A 22,001-nucleotide genomic window follows, 5' to 3' on the forward strand; every position below is an offset into this window, starting at 1 on the left:
TTTTTTTTTTTTTTTTTTTTTTCTTTCTTTCTTTAATTCCTTTCCAAATACTACCACAAAAAAAAAATCTTTGCCATATACATGGTGTCCAAAAAAAAAAAAGGCAGCTTGTCCTCCAAAATAAAGGGCAGAATTTGCAGCTTTACCAGAATCCAGAATTTTTAAAAATAGCATTAATTTCACTGGTGCTCTGTTGATACGTGAACTTAAGGCTGAGCTTGCAGAGATCGGACTAGGTATCCAACCGCTCTGTTGTGTGGATCTGGTGGTCAGGCGCTACGGGGACCTTCAGCATTCCTGGGTGAAATCAGACCTTTATGGTTCTGAACAACCCTGGCTTTGAGGCAAGAACTTGATAGTATCCTTCTGCATCGCTTACTCTGGGTAGGAAGACTGGTGTGCCACAGGTATGGGATTTTATTTTTAAGAAAAAACCCTTGTTAGTGTTCTCCTCGGTCAGACTTAGGTAGTTTTGTGTTAGTGGACAAGTTAGTGGTAGTAACCTTGTTTTTGCTGCTTAAATCTGTGTGTAACAGGGTGTTGGGTTTTAGGTTTTTGTGGGTTTTTTAAAAAAAAAAACAAAACTGTGCGCTTTTTCCATACTGGGAGGTAATGCCGTAGATAGTTGCTTGCTTGTTCGCCCTGTAAAGAGCAAGACCTGTCTCTGGGAGTGCAACCTCTTAATTAAATGGTTATTTGAAAGATGGGAGTTAAATTATGTTTTATTGCAACATATTAGTACTTTATTTCTAAACGTTGGTGGGTTTTAGGCCATCTTATTATGAAGGAAAAAAACCCTATATTGTGGATATAAGGGGGAATTCTCTTGTTTTTTCTAGCATCTTATTTAGCTTGTAACTGGAAAAATTTAATTCATTAAAATGTTAGTAAATGACCAGATGCTTTTTCAGCATATAACCGCTAAATGTTAATAGTATTCATCTCCTCCAGCCTTCCCACTAACACGGTTCATGGCAGAGTAATATAAAGGTTATGAAAAGTTTGCTCTCAACCGGCTACAGAATGTCTGTTGCACTTGGAGGTGTTTACGTCTTGATTTCCTGAGCATGCTCAATATACTCAATATATCACTTGTCTGTGTACAGCTGTCACATGGAAACTTGAAGCAGCTTAGGTGAAAGAAGGGAATAAGATCTAGAAGAAACTAAACTATCTACAAGAAGGCATCTGTGAGCAAAACTGGTTGAAATTCAACATGCAATGCATGATGAAATTGGAGTAAGAAAGATTTTGTATTTTCTGAGGATGGACGTTTTAAGAAGTAATTTACAAATATAATCCATTTTCTGTTTGATTTCTTTCAAGCATTGAACCTGACTCCTAAGAGCTGTTACAAATTCCAACACTAGCCCCACTACTCCCTGGGAGCAGAAGGGAGCCCAGGGGATCAACTGGGACAGAACATGACAAATAGTCAAGATTCAGTGTCCTTAATCAGGAGGCTGTGGAAGTGCTTGTCCCCAGGGCATTTGATAGAAGGTGAACCACCCCAAGCACCAGTTCATCTGGATCCAGACGTCCTGGTAGCTTGCTTAGCAGATAGGCCAGTGCAAAATGTTAAATGAGGACCCGCTGTCTTTGGGGAAGTTTGCAAAGAGTATTTAATTTTCCAAATAGCATCTTCCACAGATCTGGTATTCTTAAATGCTTAATGTAGAAGCTGATAATAGCCTTGATGCACAAATTCTCTCTTTCTTTGTTGTCGTAAAGTCAAATAAAGATTCTCCTGTGTCATTCCAGTTGAATGCCAGCTTGAGTCTGGTGTCCTTGCCAAACATACCTTCTACTGTCATCCTAAGCAACTGCTCAGAGTGCGTTTATTTATAAAAGATCAGGGGTTTGCTGTTCACAGTCATCTCAAATCCTGTGCTTATCTATGCAGCTTAGCCCCAGAGCGGGTTACACATTTGTTCCATGTGATGATACAGTGCTGTTTCCTAGTTTTGTAACTGTTTGATTTATTCAGATGTGGTACCCTAATTGCCTTTGTAAACTTTGTATTCTGTTCTCCAAAAGCTTCCTCTTCTGCGAATTAGACAAGTCAAATGACAAGATTGAAATTATTTGTCTGCCTTACTTGCATCTAAACTGTGTTTTAAATTTTAAATTCCTTGACCTTTTGTCATACCTTTCCCTAACCTTAAAAAATTTTTTCTAGAACTTTTTTTTTTCCCAGAACTGGCTTCGAAGACAAATTAGATTAGGCTCTACAACCTTTCTGAGATGTTTGCTTGTGCTGTTTGCAGTGGTTTGAAGACCATGTGTTTGCAACCATTTCTGTCTCCTCTTACATGCATACTAATACTTGTTGATCATCATGGTTCTTGTGAATTTGCATATACAACTGACACATCAAAGCCAGTATAAATGCTGCAAGCTGCTGAAACAGAGTGCAAAAATAAAGCAACAGTTGACTTTTAGGGCTTACAGAGTAAATCAGAAGGAAGAAATGTATGAGCAGTTTAGATGTAAAATATGTTAAAAAAATCACTAGTTTCTCCCAGTTGGAAGTGTATTGGGGTGTCATTAATAAGACAGTGTGCCGAGCCTTAAACTTTGAGGACTAAATGGGATGGTAGTACCCAACCTCATGGCTAGCACGAAAGCTGTTTTTAAGTGTAGTTTTGTCCGTGTTCCCATAAACCTTTTTTTTTTTACATTTTGATCATGCAGGTTCAGTTCACCTTTCAGACATTTTCTAAACTTCGTGACCTTCACTGCACTCACTAGTATCACTCTATATTGCAGTACAGTTATGCTAGCTATGTGGTCATTTAGTATAAGTAAACTAAAACCCCACCACTGGGGAAGTGTACTCTAATCATAACACTTGCCCGAATTTCAGAGTTTGGCCTGTTTCTAGCGTCAGTGAAAAACCTTGTTTGACCTCAAAGGCAGGCAGATTTTACATGGTTTAAAATTTTTTAGCGTGTGTTTTGCACCTCTCTCTTAATAGGAAGGAACCTGTGACGTTACAAGTCACTGTTTACCATGACAAATGCCCTTTCTGAAGTGTGTAGTGCTCTGACCTTTCAGTTCGTGTTCGGCTGATACTTGACATTCGGAAGCAACTGTGATCATGTTGACAAGGCTGGAGGAGATGCCATGCAGAAGTCCCTCAGCTAGAAGTACGCGACTTAGCAGAAGTGTTAGAAGCAGTTTACCTGCGTTAACCTTCTGAGAGGAAAGATATGTCAGCTTGGCAGCTCAGGATGCTAACACGCTCCTGCAGCTTTGCCACCGTCAGCTCGACCGATACACAACGTTGTGAAATACAGTCACACCTTGTGGGATTTTGGTGTTTAGGTGTGGTGTTTTGTGGTTTGTTTTTTTTTTAATAGAAAATTTCATTTAAACTAATTTGACTGAGCTGACTGTCAGCTGTGTGGTTAATAGCCTGTGCTTCCATGGGTAACAGGTTCCAGATCCAGGCTGTCGGTCTTCATGCAAACAAGTGCTGGAGGAACTGGGAGAGAAATCGAATTTCAGGAAGGAGGGAGAACTTCTTGCCTCCTTTCGGTGCTGTGTGTGAGGATTTTAAAAGGGGATTTTACTTCACTGTCTTGACCTCAGGCCATTGCTGTCTCTTCTGGAGGAGAGAATCCTCTAACAATGTAGCAGACGTTTTAAACGTGGACAAAAAATGCAGGGGTGGGATGGGGGAGGTGGAAATGATGAGGAAATCAGCAACACCTCCTGGTATTATAAATACTTGCTTTTAGCCATATTTATAGTAATAAATGGTTATGGTCTAACCGGTTGTGGTTAGAGTTTCTGTGTGTCTCTGGGGAAAGCCAAATGCAAGCCACATACATCAGTATTATCACAGTTATGAATAATGGCAGCCATTTCTGTGATCCCGCAACTGTCATTAATTATGACTTCTATATATTATTTTTCACATAGGGGAATTTATTAAAGACCTCCTGATAGTTGTTGTTTGGTTTTTGGGTTTTTTTGTTCCTATCGCAATTCTTCTGTATCTTTTCTACTTCTGTCTGAGAAGAAATCCACCAGTTAGGAAGGGGTTGTTCTTACTCTGCCTTTTGAGTATCATCTTTTGGTGTATGGAGCCAGTTGGCCAAGGCAGATTTTGCCCACTGTTTTTTTTTTCAACGGGGAAGTTAGTATTGTCACAACCATGACCAGTGGAATATGTGAACAAATGAGGTAAGCCAACATGTGAATTGGTAGTACAGTTGAGTACCAGCGTGCACACTCAAGAGGAGTATAGATACCATTTACATGCCCTGTGGGTAAATCAGCCCTCCTTCAGAATGTGGCAGTGGAAGTACACTGTTCTGGGACCTGCGTTGGCTTTAACTTGTTTTCAGTTTCTCTACGCTTTACTGTTGTATTTGGAAATCTGTGTTTTTAAGTCTAGCTCTCCAAACGTTCCAACAGCCATATGCTTGTGTCTTCTTCTAAAGGGTAACTTTGGAGATCCTGCAAGCTGGGATGCTTTCCTTCACCTTTCTGAGGTGTTCTAACTATGAAGGCTGTGGAGTTGCTCACAAAAGTAAAGATAAGCATCTCTGTAAATGTTTTCACTCTTGGCACCCAAGGTAGATGTCTAAACTTTGAAATTTAGCAACAAAAATGCAACATTTGGTCTGTTTATATACAGTTCGTGGTAAATTAGAGCAATTTTGCATTAAAATACTGCTCTCAAATTGGCAGATTATCATGGATAGGCTAAGAAATACTATTTTAAGGGTGATCGCTGCCCTTCACGTAAAGAGTAGCTAAGAATGCTCCAAGGCAAGTTTTTCATATTCACCTAAATCTTTTATTCCTGGCACCTCATGATACACACTTCAGTTGAGATTAAAGCTGAATTCCAAAGGAAACGTAGCTTTCATTTTATAAAATACATAACAGCTGTCTGACTTGTCCATTTAAACTACAGAATAACAGTAGTTGTAGACTGAATATAGAAATCACCAAAAGATGCAAAAGTGCTCAAGATTTTTAGCTAAATGTGCTACTAATTCTATTCTTATTTTTCTAATAGTTACATACATTCAGGTAGTCAGTAGATTGCAAAATATTTTCCTTTGGTTGTGTGCTATTTGTGCAGAATATACCTTGCCACAAAATTCTGTTTGATTAAGTTACGTCCTTACACAAATTTTCTCTTTTGCCATTACTTAGTACCTTATTCTTAAATACAGAGAGGTAGAAGGAGCAGGGGAAGGGAAGTTTATCTTCCAGAGATCTATGATTGAGCTGCTTCTCAGATTGTTGATAGTCTTTGTTCTATAAGATCAGTCATCTTCAGTAAAACATCTGAGTTAAATCTTTTTATTAAGGTTAGGTTTTCCAGAGTTCTTTTTCTATTTTATCCTAGCATTGGTAATCAAGTAAAGAAATAAAGTAAAATGCTAACTTTTGTTATAACAGTAATGAAGATATGCATTGGCACTGCACTTCTGGAACACGCAAAAAGAAAGGAAAAGTTAAATAGTTCTTACTACGTAAGCTGTAAAGTAATTGATCACTTTCTGCAGTGTTTAAAGCAAATTAAAACAGTAAATAAAACTATATGCATTTGCTTGGAACGGTTATTTAGCAAGTTTGAAACCATCAATCATGTAAACTGTTTTGAAGTGCATTTCATCCTTTTGAAATTTGCATTACCTCATGCAGGACAACGAGTTTTCTCCTCAGTACGTCTGCTGTCCTCTTCCTCCTCCTGATTTCTTCAAGGCAGGCTTGAGTTCGATATCTTTCTAATAGCTTCTTATACTTTTTTTTTTTTCTCTCTCAGATGCCTACCCATGTGATCAAATAGCGTTGCTGGTGAAAGCATGTTTGGTAATTTACTTTTAAATACTGGTGGTTGCTGAGAAACCTCGAAAGATAAAGCCAGCACTGCAAGAGTTAATATGTTATTAGGAGGACAGGAAATCTGGCAACTATTGCAGAAACTAGACCTAATGGTGCACACAAACAATTTGTCAGTCTTGGTAAATGTGAATAGCTTTCCGCAAAGTGGCTGCTTTTGCTTTGTTTGAACAGCCTAAACTTTTCCTTTTTGGACTTTAAATCTTAGAAGTGAAATGTGATCCACATATTGAATCAAAATAATTTAATTCAAAACATATTTTGATTGGAACAAGGTTGACATGGAAAGAAACTCTAGAATTAAAAAAAAAAAAAAAGTTGAAAGGACTTTCTATCATATATTTAGCAGGAAAATTTGAAACAGTTCTAATTAGGCTGAAAAACCAGCCTTCTTCATTGTAACTTACAAAGGTCATATATCAATGTTAAGGCAGCATTACCAACTTGTGTCTGAAAGCCTGCACATGCAAACATAATTCCAGTTATTTGGCTTCATTGGTTTTGGGTTTTGGGTTTTTTTTATTTTATTTTATTTTTTAAATGTACGTGCATGCACATACTTCCAAGACAGAATATGTACTTAGTTATATGTACCCGGTACTGCAGTTAGGTGGGTGCTTTGTCGTGTTCAAGGATATTTTTCACATCAAAATCGTGTTTGTGCTAAAAATGTGTGAAATCCTAATTCATGTGGTTCTGTTCATAGGTAAATATTTTTCAAATGGACCGTAGAAAAAGGGACTCAGTGATTTTAAGTGTTTCAAAGGAAATTGCTTAGTTCAAAGAGGAACTAAAATATTTAGCCCATTAAAGGTAATGGGCAATTATTTGTACTTGAGATTTGTAATTTTTCTTGCCAATGTAGTATATTCCTGGAGTTTTTGTGGGTTTGGGGTTGGTTTTGTTTTTTCTTTGTGTGTGTGTGTGTTTGGTTTTTTTTTTAATTGAGTGAATAGGAAAGATTATTCACATATGAGAAGCAGTTTGGGTTTCTCATCAAATTTTCTACCTTAATTTTAACTATAGAAAACACATTTTGTATAGGTTGGGCTTCTTTTCTGTCCTTCAGGTAAGAGTTACATGCATGCTTTATGCCATGCTTCAAGATTGCTTTAATCAGCATAGGAATAAGGCAAGTTTGTGATCTATTTCTGAATAGCTTGATTATGAATAAATATCTATGCTGGTGAAAAGTAATACGGTTATCTTTTCATGTGATTTCAGCATTGGAACATCCCAATCTTAAGCATGATATATATTAATTTTTAATAGGCATCATTTCAAATCCTACATGTCATTACATAGTCTAAACCAGAAAAAAAAGTACAGGGCAAAAGCCAATAATAGTCACTTTAAAGATACAAATCTTGATTCCAAGGGTATATAGTGTTTGGGAAAATATATAATCATAAATAGCTAGAGTACTTCTACTTGAAAAAGGAAAAAAAAATCTTTCATAACCTGCTAGTTTTGTGTTTTTGTTGTTCTGACCATGTTTTACCAAATCATTTATGTCAGCATTAGACTGATAATTAGCCTTCAGTTGCTAGGAGGAAATTATTCTCCGTTCATTCCTTTCCGAAAACGGGGCAGAAAAGGATGCACATAAAATAATGAATTTCGGGGTCCTCCGTGAAGAAGTCATTTTGATTGCACGTATTTAATGACGACAGACTGCGCGTTTGAAAAATATTTATGAATAAACTAAAATTTCCCTGTAAGACCAAAGCTTCAATTTGTTGGTGTATCTGAAGCGTTTCTACCTTGGGAACGGAGAAATGAAAGTTACTAATAGGTGTTTGTGTTTGACATCTGTATACTGTACTTTTTAGCATATCTCAAGTGTTTTAGTCTCTGCCTAATAGATCTCATTAAAGAAACAGATATCAGCCCCAAGACAGTTTGTCAAAGTTAATATGTCTCCCTGTGGACAGAATTGACAATTTGTGTGTGGCTTCTTGTGACGGTCTTTTCATGGGCTTGTTTGATCCTTTAACAATTGGGCATTAGTGACTGATTTATTTTACAATAACTCAATAGGATTGAATATTACTGTATTATGCTGGACATTTTAGAGGATTTTCTTGGTTTGCACATTTTCTTCAGAGCCCACAGTACATAATGTACTCGCTCTGCTGTGGGAGTGCTAACAATTGATTGGTTTGCTTTAAGAGCAGCATGGGAAGGATGTTAGTATCCCAACGCTGCATGCCATATTTAACTTGAGCCTTAATGAGCACTGGCTGTCCTAGATGTTTAAGTAATCCTAAGTGCTTAGCATTCAATACCCTTGGTTTAGGTTTGCAAGAGGTAAATGCTAAAGGTAACACTTTTTTCGACAAACCTACTTTTTAAAACTGGGTAGTTATGTAAATTGGAACCTTTTCACTTCTCAGATTTTTTTTTTTTTTTAAGGAGTACTCAAATAGTATATACCAGCGCGGCTATAAAGTGCATCACATGTACTGGTACATTCTGTTGTTTTCCTTGAAACTCTGTTGTATTTCTTAATCATTATACAGACTGTTAACTATTCCTCCATCAATTGTGTCATACCGTAAGTACTTCCCTCCACCCAAGAACTTAACTGTGAACCTCAAATGACAGGCAAGATTATTCAGCCTTGGAATGTGTGTACTGCATTTGGTTTGTCCTTCAGGGTCCTGGCTGTTGATGCTGACTGTAGTAATTTTTTGTTTAAACCTTTTATTTGTGATATGGCAAATAAAAAAGAAGATTTAAGATGGCCTAACTTGGAAAAAAACCCAAACAAACAAAGAAGAAATTTTCTGCCTTTGAACCTGTGTAAATTACAAGTGTAAAATAATTTTAATCTTGAAAAAGAGAATTAAATCCAGAATGGCTCCCAACCATTTCATGAAAAGGCAGAGAGTGTCTTAGTTTTGCTTTTTAAGAAAAAAGTCGGATGTATATATCTGTTAATCGGAGGAGACTAGAGATAGTCATGTCCAAATGCTGTGTGAGGGTAATATGACGCATTACAAATCTAGCTTTTGAAGAAAAGGAAAATGTTAACAACCTGTGCGCCTACTAAAAATATATATATATATATATATATAAAAAATCGCAAGTTCTTTACGCTGTTTTGCTTGACATTAGATAGTTATAATGATAACAGTAAGTATATTCTAGGGTTAATTTTTTTTTAGCAGGATAGCAAGAAAATTAATTCCTATCGTTGTCATTTGCTGAGCCCTGTAGAATTTTATGGCTGCACATTGTAGTATTATGGACACTCATGAGACTCCTGACTGGTTTTATCTTATTAAACAATTTTGAAATCATTAATTTTTAATTGGCCAGCTTGTGGTTTTTTATAGTTTTAATTTTGTGTCTGTGTCTAAATGTTGGTGGTTTTTTTTTTAATTTAAAAACAACAACAACAAAAAAATAAAGTAAAAGAAAAAATCCACTCTAAGCATATATATATTTCCATATGATCATTCAAAGAGATACTATAGTGTGTGGTAATTCATTTTAAAGAATGCTTTCAGCAGTTCAGTAGCTGGGAATCCTAATAAAAATAATAATAAAAAAAAGAATGATATGATGTTGAAGATATGTACAGGTCTTTTCTTGATTGAAATTTCTAATTAAGTGAATCGAGGAAAATTAACTGAAATTAGCTGTCAGAAAGTCACATTTAAATGAGTGATGATCTGGTGTGGCAGTAAACATTTAAATGATATAAATTGCCATTTAAGTGTATGGTTTAATGTTTGTCATGCATTAATATGACATGAGACTGCAGTGACAATCAAGCAGCTTGCTCTAATTTGAACATATTTAGGGCTTTTGTGTGGAGTGCACCACACAAATTAAGACAATTGCTGGTTTTATGTGTCAATTTAAATGTTGTTTTCAGGCATCCGTTAATGAAACAAACCCATCATTTTTGTGTGCAAATTGCAGAGTGATTTCCTTGGTTTTCAGATTAATTTTAACTTCCTCTGCTCAAAATTACGAATTTCCTTTGCAAGGAAAATGCCATTTCCTTAGATGAAGAGAACCTCAGACTTTGTTACGTTGTTTCATCTGCTCATTCAAATAAGAAATATATTGAATCCTCTGTAAGGAGTAGAGAAAGCAAGTCCTACTAGTGATTTAATCCAGATGAATTAACTCTTTAGGTGACAATGATTTTTAGGTTCTCTTTTTAATATATTTGTGCTGTATCTAGTACCATGATGGAGGGACTGATTATCGTTTGGATGCTTTTGCCTTGGGGATTGGGTTGTAACTGGATAACATCTTCAGAAAAGTGGCTTAATCGTTCAGCATGGTACTGTTTCTGTGTAGGTTTGTACAAGAGATATGAACAAGAAATGCATAAAAGTAATAGCAATTTGATATTCCAGCACGTTAAATAATTTGTACCCTCACATCCCTGGTTAGTTCACTTTCCCCAAGTCAATCAATCTTCTCTCTGTCAGAATCAGATTATTGTGATGTTATTATTCGCAGTGCACATCACACAGAAAAGCACAATTTCATCTTGATTGTTCATAAAAACATAGCCTGGCTGTCCATAAATGCGTAAATGCTTTCCACTTGCTGCTTTTTCTCTTGTTCCCACTATTATAAGGCAAGGTCTTCTGGTCAGCAGGGGGTAGGGCACGAGACTCTACCACAGGGCCCACTTCTTTTGTCTAGAACGTCTAAAACGCTGTATTTAGGCTTGTTAAAATAGTTTTGTACGCTTCAAAAAATGCTTCTACCACCACTAAATGATGAGAACCCTCTCCGGCAAACTCAAGTTTATATATTTTGTGGTTTTTTTACAGGCATTAGAAAGTGAGTTTGTTTCCTGCCAGCTTCACCAGTGGATCGATCTGATTTTTGGCTACAAACAGCAAGGCCCAGAGGCTGTTAGGTCCCTGAATGTGTTCTACTATTTGACTTACGAAGGAGCTGTTAATTTAAGTTCAATAACGGATCCCATATTGAGAGAGGTAAGTTTGTACTTTAAGTAACGGGAAAGGAAAATCTCTGGTAACCACTGCAGTGTAAAGACTCCACGTTGTTCAAGGCTACCGGCAAATGTTCAAATCTTTGTGTTCCCTTGTGGTTTTGGCTATGGGCCAGACAAATGCAAGGTGCCTGAACCAGTCATCACAGCATGCAAAATGAAGAGAACAAGCATGCAAGTTGTTCTTAAACTTTGTGCACCTGGATTTGGCACAAACTGGATGCCAAGATAAAAATAAATGTTGAAGGATTGCTTCAGTTGCTGAAGGGCAGGCATTGTGCTCACTAATATGGATCTTAATGGCACAAGAAAGTAAGCAATCTTGATTTGGCTTCACTTTTGAATTTGTTTTTACAGTTTTCACAATCCTCTTCTAATGCAATCCTGCATATGTAGTACACATCAAACTCCATAGTTTTGTAGCTTCCCTTATTTTTATTTGGCTTGCTATCAAACTAACAACTCATCCTGTATTTTTCATATCCTGGAGTATTTAAACATTGAAAAGATCTCAGACTCCGTACCACTCAGAAAAATCTATTTGCTGAAGTATCCCTTGTCTTAAAGACTCCTCCCTCCTCCATCTAAACATCTGGTTTGTTTAGCTTTTTATTTTTTAAAAAAAAGGGCAGGATGGAGTGCGTGATTAAACCAGATTTTTGATTGGTTTTACGCCCTCTGTTCAGGCAACACATTGGTATCAAGTATGTCTGCAAGTACATTAACTATAGAATAAATGTAACTGCTACGCTATCAACAATTTTATTTAAAAGGGTGGCTAGATGTATACTAATAGGGAATTCTAGACTAATCCTAATTGAAGTATTTGATATTTATTGCTTATTGAGAGAAGGGCTGAGCAGCAAGCAGTTATTATTTTAAATAATACTCTTTGTACGTACTGGCCATCTGGCTGTTTGGGACACCTTGACAGCCTCTGTAGGGGAAGTCCCATCGTAGCAACCCTGTGGGTTGCGGGTGCAGTGCAAAGCCTTGTGGGGTATGCAGGGCATGTAGGGGTGCTCAAGGACTGGCTTAAGTACCAAGAGTGATGACTGGATGTTGTCATTACATTTGAGCTAAAATAGAGATACTGCACAGAAACACATTTAATTGAGCTAAGAAAAGAGATACCGGAAGACTTGGCTTCTAAGAAAAAATGTCATCATTGAGGTTTGAAACGGTTATTGACCCAAGGGGTTTGCTCTGCCATGGTTTTATTTCGTTGATAATATTTTTCCACTGTACATTGACAAGGAAATATTCATACCCTGTAAGAATATTTATTACACTCTTGAACTGCTAGGTTTAAGTGTGACCTGAAAACCAGACTGGGCGTTGTGTGTAATTTGTTCTTAATTTTGTTATTAAATGAACCATCATTGAACCATCGCTTATGAAACTAATACTTGAAGTAATGCTAATCAAAATAGCAGCCTGCCACACGTAATTTTTATGTAGTTCTTAATTTTTCTAGAACAGTTCTATTACCCATTTAAACTGCGATCTGTTCTACTCATGTCGTAGCCTGAAAAAAAGTAATTTAAGACCAGGGAAGTTTCAAATCTGTCTGGAAGTGTGAATCATCTCTCTTAGACAGGCATTCACTTTGTACTTCTAGAAATATATTAATACCTTTTGTTACCAAATCTTTTTCATTTGTCATGTTTTTATTGTACTTAAATGTTTCTTATTTTTGAGTTGTTCTATGCTGCCTGAACTGAGTGGCATATAAAAATGAAAACAGGAGAGGAAGAATAGCAGTGCTGTTGAGTTCATAAGACTGGAGTAGCTTAGCAGAAGCAGAATTTCAGAACACTACCGATGCTGTGAAAAATACATGCTGATGAATGCAGGCAGCAGAATGAACGGTATCTTGTGGCACTTTGATTCCAAGTTACTTGGAGATTGGTCCAATGGAATATTTTTATTTCAGTGGAGTGCTTTTATTTAGTATTTTTAAGCAGGTCAGTAAAACAGTAAAAAGGTTCCTGTTTAGTTAGGTGTCCGTTGCTATTTACCTGTATTTGTAAAGCATATTTTTGTATAATGTAAATGTGCCTATGTAATTTAAAATGGTACATCTGATCAGCTCTGATACGATATTGACAGTGAAGAGATTTAATGACTATCATCACCAGCGGTGAGTTATTCTGTTTTTACTTATGAGTAGAGATGAAAGTAATAAAAAAAAAAATCTGTTTGTGTGTATATCTATGTGCATAATCATTCTATATCTGTGTGCTAAATGAATTTATCATGCACCTTTGACAGCCTCACCTTCTTCCTGCTTACTAATCCATCTCCCTGAGGAACTGCGCTTACGTTCTGTACTGCTGAGCAGCTTCAATCAGCATTTATTTTTCTCCTTCAGTCAGCTTGCCAGAAAATATTACTTCTTTTCTCCACCAGATTCCTGGTTGGAGGCCAAATGAGTTTCTGATCTGGGCAATTAACAGTATTTTTAGGCAGGCACGACACCTCAGATTTATTATCTGTTTATTAGGCAACTATTAAACCAGAAGTTTTACTCAGGATTTCTTGGTTTCAAAAAGGATGATTTTGACTTTTTTCTCTTGATAAGGTTCAGGGTTTGCATCTTTAAATCTCGACAGTTATAGCAGAAAATATATATTTATTTGCAAACCTAAACCAAGGAGCAGTTTCTGTGTACCCTGAGAGCTGCAAGTTACTGAGGCTTTTAGGTATCATATGGAAATAATAGCATGTGCTTAAAGCATGACAGTTTCTTCACATAGATGGTCTATGCTTAGCCTGGACCACATCAGTAATGAGAAGCCTATGATGCATGTGTTTCTGAAGTATCTTCACAGATATATGTATGGATATTGGTGACCTAACTCATCAGGAGAGGCCACACACAGAATAATAGTGGAAGGAACTAGGGAGTGGAGGAGTTTAGGTTAATGCAGAATTTCCTTAGGTCTCCTAAATGGCTCCAACTGGCACCTTTATTTTTATAGGCAGTCAGGTTATATATATTACAAGAAGGAAGCACTCGTCTAGGAAGGAAAACTACTTGATTAAAACCATATTCCACCTTCCTTTTTTTTTTTTTTTTGACTGAAAATGTAGAACTTTTACATCCTCTCGTACTGCTGTGAACAATTTTTTCCTGCCATTCTTTCTGCCTATGGGAATAAAGGAAGTAAAGTATTTTGAAAGGATCTGACTGCTATAATAGAAAATTTTAAACTAAAATGCAAACCATGGGCCACATGCTACCTTTTGGCAGATAAACCCTGGGGAGCACAAAGCTTGCATAATTCAAAGGCCAAATCTCAGGGGGAGGGGAGTAGATCAAGAGAGAAGGTTTTGAGTCGCAGCCAGTGGGGGGAAGGGAACTACAACCATGAGAAGCAAGGCAAGAGATCCAGTGTATCTGCTGCCGTATCTTGTGCACTACTTGTACCTACGGGGACTGTTTCTTCATCCTCTGCCTTTTTCCTTGAGCCGTTTTCGCAGCGCTGTCATTGACTCTAATCTTTGTACTTGTGTGTCTTTGCTGAAGGAGGTTACAACTGCAGAAGGAAGTTGCTGTTCAGCTGACAAGCAGTAAATATCACATCTTTTCCCCTTGGAAAATATGGTATTTGCCAGCAGAGGTGTGCTGTCTGACTGCCTTCTGGTGCCTGGTTCTTGAACACCACATTTTGATCTGTGGAACTCCTGATCACAAGATCTGCCTCAGAAGGGCTTTTTTGTTGCCTGTATGGAAGAGGCAAGGTGTCACAGTAGCATAGATAAATGTCATCTGACCGTTCTGGAGAGAATTCACAGCACCTTCTTATCACAAATTCTGTTATGTTTTTGCAATGACTGTCCAAGAATGGGGTAAAAAAAAAAAAAAAAAAAGTAGAATTAGATCTAAACTATTGACAAGCAACTGATTAAGAGGTGAAGCACAATCCGTAGAAAATAATTTCTATCTTGTGTGTATTTCACTAGTTTATTGGTCAGAAGAATAGAAATTCCTCTTGTCTCTGGTGTAGTGTAACAGAGGACAATCCTCAATCTGGGCTGCACTTGGGAGTTCCTGATTAAAAAGTCAGTTTCTCCACCGATACTCCTATGTAGCTAGCAGAAACACTGGGTAAGCATAAAGAAAAGAGATCAAGTTAGTAGTGGGAAGGCAAAATGTTACTTGGAGAATACGTAATTTATTTCATACAGGAACCCCTGAACCTCAAGAAGTGTATTAAATGTTGTACCCTGCTTATCAAAAAACACCTAACCGTATTCTTCAAATAATTTAAAAAATACCATCTGTTACGATCTTTGTAGGCAGTAATTAAGGAAGACTGGTGATTTTAAAATTAGCAATGATAGTTCAAAAAAAGAGAGAATTAATCCCATCCAGTTAATACCCCGCATACTTTTATTAACTGATTTGCTTTTAGCCTTGGATGATTCAATTGTTTTATACTTTCTTCTTTGAAGAGAAGGTGCCTTTTTGTTACATGGAGGTAGTCTGTTTAACATTAGGGAGCACATCTCTCTCCATTCCATCGGCACCTTTCTTTCTGCTGTTGATATTTTATTTCCATATGAGCTGAGGAGTTTCAGAAATTGTGAAGAATCAGCTTGGACATAGCATTTGGTATGTTATTTGAATGTGCCACTTCTGATTATATAAAGAGAGGAAATAATTCTTTTATTTTCAGTTTTAAGGCATATGGAATAGATTATTTTATGGATAATAGCTTTTAAATGTTGCCTGAGATTAATATCTTTGGGTAAGTTTTATGCATCTTAGACCTATCTCTTATGAGTCTAATTTTATTTTTAAATATTTACAGTTTGAGAGACTTCTGTGCTTTCCAAAAGAAGTTACAAGGATGTTTAGTTTACATGACCCCAGTTTCATGACAGCAGTAGCAGATCTGATATCTTATCCCAGAGAAAGCATTTTTGGCCTCTCTTTTAGCTGTGTTCATGGTGGGAGTTAATAGCATATTTCAGCTCTAACTCAGCTGGAGAACTCTGAGAGCAGTGAATCTTTCACAAAGTATAAACATGATTTGTATTTATAGCATAGTTAACATTTACTAAATAGTTGGGAAAACGATCAGTCTGGTTTTAGCAGGTTGGGCAACAGTCTTTGTTGTGGCTGTGATGAGTTTTAAAAAGTAGGATAAAGCGATTATAAAATACTGTCACAGAGCAGTAAATTTAGATGTGCTGAATTCAGTAAGTAACAAATTTCATGCAGGCAAAATTCAAAGTACTGTAGAAACAATCTTTGAATCATCTCTGGCCAGAAGTGTGTTGCACAGATGGCGTGCTTGACGTTGTACAGCACAGGAACAGTGTGAAACGCCAAATAAATGTTAAGAATTGGTCTAGTTTTAATTGCAAATCTATACCGAAATACCATTATATGGAGCTGGAATTAAGAAGAATATATTTAAGGGAAAGCATACTGATTTCATGGCTAAGGAAAGGTGCAGCCAAACATACCTTTCCTGTGAAGGTATGTGGAGCAGGATCACGTCTCAAAGACATGGTGTCAGATGCTGTTGTGGGTGGCAGGTTAACTGCAGGTGCTGCACAAAATCAGCTTGTCAGGGCATCAGGACTCTCCCGTCAAAAAATGTCTTCTGCTAAAGGGAGCTTTAAAGATAACAGGAGAGCCATTCCTGCCCCCAGTTCATGTCATTTACCCGTTAATTCTCACATCACCGCTCACACGGTGGTGTATCAGCGCCGTGGGAGTAAACAGGCAAAACAGGCATAAACAAGTGTTTGCTGTGATATCTGGGAGGTGCGGCGCTTCTTTGATTCACTTCAGCCCAGAGTTTGACATGATGAATGGGAGTTTATTGCCCTTTGTCTTAACGTACATATTTACTACAGCGCTTGGAAACAGACATAAAAGTATTCAGCTAGGTTTCTATCCAGAAAAATATTTGACCTGGATGTTCTCTTTTGTCCTTCATTACGGAATAGATTCTGATTTTACCTGGTGCTTCTGCTTCTTTATCCAGCAGGAAAAGGTGATATTTTAGAGTTAATTAAAGTAGGACTGAGATGCCTGATGCACAAGGATTAAAAAAATAAGAAGCAAACAACTGCTTTGGCTGGAAGTAGTAAAGCTTTTTGGAAGGAGGTAACTCATGTAAATTAGTTCTTCAGCTCCGAGTGCTTTTTTTCTCAGCCCCTGATTGAAATTCAAAGGATAGAAATTTTCAGCGCAGTCAGTTCCCTCACCTCTTCTTGCTTGACCTGTCTTGTGGATCTATCAGAGCCAGAGAGGCCTTGAGACCCCCTGGGCTCTTTACATTTTCATTTGTGCCTGGCTGGTCAGTCGTAGATAGCTGACATATTCGTTGGCCAGCATTAAATAAGAAAAAGTAATCAAAAGATAAACAAGGGATGGAAGAAAATAGCTGTTTTGAATGGAAAGTGTTTCAATTTTAAAACTTTTTTTTTTTTTCTTCCATATGTGGAAAGAATGAGATATACTAGTGTATAGATAACTGTATAGCTAGTTATCTGTACACTAAGCCATTTAACCTTGAATCAAACACGGAAGAAGGCTACAAAAATGTCATTAATTTTTTGTGTCATCGGCATGCTTCAATTATTTGCCAGACCCTTTCTGCAGTCCAAACAATATCTGCATTGACTTTCACAGCAATAGGGAAACTAAAAATTTTTGTTTGGAGTGTTTTCATTGTCTTTGCTCATTGCAGCCCAGGGTGTCTGGCTCATCAGTGTTCCCACTGTGTCTACAGATGTGATGTGGCGTTTACTTACCAGACGGAATTATATTAGTTATTAGCTCTGTTTGAACAGTAGCTGCTTCTTGAGTGAGAAAACTTGCGGTCATGACAAAGGTGCTTTTCCTCAAACAGTGTCCCAAAATCAAGTCTCAGTTAAACACTATATTTTATTAAAGGATAACAAAAAGTTCATTCATTGCAGTAGAAGACTGAGATAATATTGTACCCATACTTTGAAAACAGCTGGTTTGTTCTTGCAGGTAGTAGTTATGACTTAGTTTAAATAAATGTATTTCTTGGCTTAGCAAAACTAGTTATTTGTTTCTTTTTCACAGTTGTTACAGATTCTGAACGGGGATCACGCAAGACGGTTTAAAGACCATTAAATGTTAGATTTTTACATCAATTTGTATCAACTTCCTTCAGATTGAAATGTTTTGTTTTGATGAAGCTTTTTTACTTAATAGAGATGGCATCAAAGCTGAAGAAATTCCACGGGTTGCTCACATTAGAACAGATTTCTTTTTTCCAGAGGAAAAGTTTTCTATCAGAAAACCTGGAGTCAGCTAAGTAGCAAGCAGACTGTGTGAAGGTAACAAGCTTTAAAGGTTATGTTTAGCTGTTTAGAGGAGTGGATGAACAATGCCAGAAATGGATGAAGTTTCAAGGTACTGCACATGGCAATGCCACTACTTTCTATGTGATAATTACTGATTTTAAATGAAAGCTATGAGTTGCTCTCTTGGAATCTTCAGCTGCCACTGCAAAGAGAGACGTGAGGCAATTTTGGTTGTGGTGCTCAAATAAAACAGACACTGTTATATTTTTAAAAACTAGCCGCAGAGCTGCTTAGGATTTTGCTTGTACTGAATCCAGTTTTATTTGCAGGTCTTTAAATTCATCTTAGCTTTGTTTTTAGACTCTCTTCCCTTTTTATTTTCAGTCTCTTTGAAGTACTACCAGACCTGTTTTTCTAGGTCTAGTTTTTTTATCTGCTTCTTTCCAGTAGCCAAAGATTTAGGTGTTTTGAATGAGCACATCAGTGCTCCAGACAGAGATACTGTTTGAAATTATCCATGAACCCAGTGCCTCTGAACATTATTGAGTGACATTTGTTTCTGTTGGTTGTGTCTGCTCTGACTAACTGGTTTCTTTCAGATTGGCAGCTGGGATTACGCTGCAGTAGACGGACAGCTGCGTGAACTGGAGATTGCAGCCAGGCCCTGCTATGCCTCTGTTTAATATGCCTGGAATGTATATATTCAGATTGGAACAACTTGCATGGCCCTGAGGGGGATCTATTTGTATTCGCACAAACTGTGATTACTTCCTGTTTTACTTTAATGACTGCCATGTAATTGTCATCCTGATTTGTCTGAACAAAAATCCTTCCTTTTTCTTTATTCTCACAGAAAATTTCTTAATGTAGTTTGAGAGCCGGGTTATTGGTTTTGTTTTTAAAGGTGTAGTGGAAGGTATCCTATGCTGTGCTCCTTAATACGCTTTTTTGTGATGCAAACAGAAGAAATGATTATTCATATATTGAATCGCAAATAGCTCTGAGGAAAAAAAAATAATCCTGTGTAGGGTAACACCCCTCTGCCCCCCAGGGGTCTATAGTAGTTTGGATTTAATAAATAACAAGTGGTTAGAGTAGTAGCCAACTTCCAAACAGACAACTGTGGTATTTAGAGCAGACAGAAGGAAATCAAATTTTAAAAAAAAAAAAAAAAAGAAAAAATAATTATACGAAAAGATGTGTTTCTTTCAAAGAAGCTACAAGGAAGGAAGGAAAAAAAAATCCCTCTGCTTCATTCACATTCATGGCTTTCATTTCTACGTTGTTTTCTGGTGTAATGAGGCACGCATGTTTTGTTACATACGTCCCTAATGCACTGCAGCAAAGCAAAGGTTGTGTACTTTTTACTTCCTACCAGCTTGCTAGCGTACTCTAATAATGTCCCCCTTTGCAGGTTGTGGACAGTATTTCTGCCCACAGTTCAGCTCTGAAGCGAGAAACCTGTGCTGTCTGAGTTGAAGTAGTAACTGCACCGGCGGGCTGCCCCAGGCACCCTTACACTGCCCTTGGGGAACAGAGGGTGTGTCGCAAATGTTTTGCAGGCGTGGTTAATCATACCTAGAGAACAGCTTGTAGTATCTTTTCTTTAAGCCGTTCTTCTCTCCTTGCTCTATTCCCTCCCCTGCCATTTGTTAGATTTCCAAGCTAGGAAAGGCCAATTTTCTTTAAACCAGTACATTATATAGTGCAATGCTGAAACAAAAGATTGAAGGTAAAAGGGTAAAAGATTCAAGGTAAAAGGGTTGATTTGCGAAGTCAAAAGAAGAGAAAGACTTTTCTGGTTTGGCATGAAGAAATTAGGCTGCTCATTTTATTTTTAAAACAGTGGATGGGAGCGTGTGAATTTATGATACTAGCATTTGAGCGCTATATTTCTTTTTTCTCTGGGTCAAGTGTAGTGCAGTATCCCCAGGGCAGGTGTATAGCCAGCAAGCAGATGCGTTGCCTGTTTTGGACAAGCATTTTGCCATTTTTTCACAATCTTGATGTAAGAGTTTTTCACCATCTTGATCTAAGACATAACAGAGTTTGTTATGAAACAAGGGGAGATGGTACTATAAAGAGCTCGTCTTCTATAATCTTTAGCCTGTTTCCAGCAATTTTATCTCATTGTTATGAATCGTTCTTGTTCTTTGGCTAGTGCTATCTGTGTCTCTGTAGTCCCTGAGAAACAGAACTAAGAATCTTACTGCAGGACTCTAAGTGACTATCTGGTCGGCAGAGGTTTTCTGATCACTCGTTATCAGAGCTTGATTTTAATCGCCATCCCACGGGGAAAGGAGCTAGTCAGTTGGCTGCAAAGCCATTCAACTTCACCGTCTGAGGGGAAACCTGTCAAATATTCTGTGTTCTCTGGTGCTATAAAGCAACATCTGGGTGGAAGGAAAGGAAAAACAAGTAATCATAATTGCATATTGCTCAAGCCAATAGAAATCACCAAGGAACATGTGTGTAAACCTTTTTGAATATTGAAAAGTGAGGTGGGAGCGGCAGAGAGCCAAAGTAATTATTTTTGTAAGAGCTGTTATTTTCCGGACATAAATACTGGGTAAAAAGATGGAGGATGAACCCAAAACGTTTTCTGTCCCTAACATATACGCTGAAAGAATATGTATGACCACGCATGATGCTGTTTCACCTGGGCTTTCAAACGTTTGGCAATTAAATCTTACAGATTTGAGAAGTAGCTGGAAATACTTTGGTGTAGGTCTGTAAAGGCACGTTGACTGAAAGTAGCTTCTTTGTAGTGAGTGGTGAAGTTGCAGCTTGTCGTGCATTCAGACTGAGGCGTGCATTTTAACATGGGTGTACTGTGCCGTTAGACTCTTCAGACAGTTTGGTATTTCGTGTCTGAGCAGGCATGATGAAAGCAACGCTGAGACTCTAAGGGTCTTTAAATCTATAGTTAAATGGTGTATGTCTTTCCTTTTAACTATATGGGCCTTCATTTTAGGATTTGAGTTCAAAACTGGAGAGCGTTTCATTCTTTCTCTGTGACACTCATTGCAGGTCCCCCTCCACCCGCCCTCCCTCATATTTAATTTTATAGTTCTTTCAGACATAAACATGAAAAAAAGCAATTTTGACTTAGTTTCTGAGTGTTGCTGCAAAGAAAAGTAACAAACATCTGTTTTTACCTTAACTGCATCCATATGTTCAACCTCCCCATCACCCTCCTTCCCAAAAAATTTACAGCCGTATTTGGTGGGTACTGCATACTGATGAATTAACTTTCTTCACAGTTAGATTAGAGGGTAAGTTCAGAGACTGAAAATATCCATACTAAACAGGGGCCAAAAGCTATATTATAGCTAAGCCAAGTTTTCAAGTTTTTCACTCTTCCTCTTAATTCACTTCCCTATTCCCCTTGTCCCCTTCTCACCCCCCAAGAAAAGGGGAGATAATCCAGGAGACTTTATTTAGGAACAGGATATTGTGGCAGTCGGTTAAATGTTACCTTGCGCAATTTGCTTATGGCTTTCACTTATAAATTGATTAACATTTGAAATACCATGTTTATCACTGAAGCATGTGGTTGGAGATGCATGCTGTGTGCATTATTGTAAAGAGTTACTCACCTTGTTTCATTTTATTACTTCTGGTTGTAGCAGCTGGAACAATTCTGTCCTTACCAAAGTTTTGTTTTTCTAAAGGATTAACAAGAAGATGGCTATTTTACTGAGATATTTGAGGAGCAGTGGAACAAAATGTTGAATGATACTATCTTTTACTTTGCGGTATGCTGCTTGCTGTCAGAGATTAAAAAATAATAATAATAAATTCAGAGATTTGTGGAATTAAAGATGCCGTTCAGATA

General features: G+C 37.4%; 1 protein-coding gene across 4 annotated transcripts in view; it reads left to right on the forward strand.

Moving 5' to 3' along the window:
- The window catches only part of LRBA (LPS responsive beige-like anchor protein), a 404,059-nt gene that overhangs the window by 334,746 nt on the left and 47,312 nt on the right, over nucleotides 1–22,001 (forward strand). For all 4 annotated transcript variants that reach the window (XM_026847510.1, XM_026847512.1, XM_026847511.1 and 1 more), the window contains one exon: nucleotides 10,674–10,841. In XM_026847510.1, coding sequence (XP_026703311.1) covers nucleotides 10,674–10,841 — 168 coding nt within the window. The remainder of the gene's footprint in view (nucleotides 1–10,673; nucleotides 10,842–22,001) is intronic.

The sequence above is a fragment of the Athene cunicularia genome (assembly GCF_003259725.1).
Source record: "Athene cunicularia isolate RWA chromosome 4 unlocalized genomic scaffold, athCun1 chr4_part2, whole genome shotgun sequence".
Taxonomy (NCBI): Eukaryota; Metazoa; Chordata; class Aves; order Strigiformes; family Strigidae; genus Athene; species Athene cunicularia.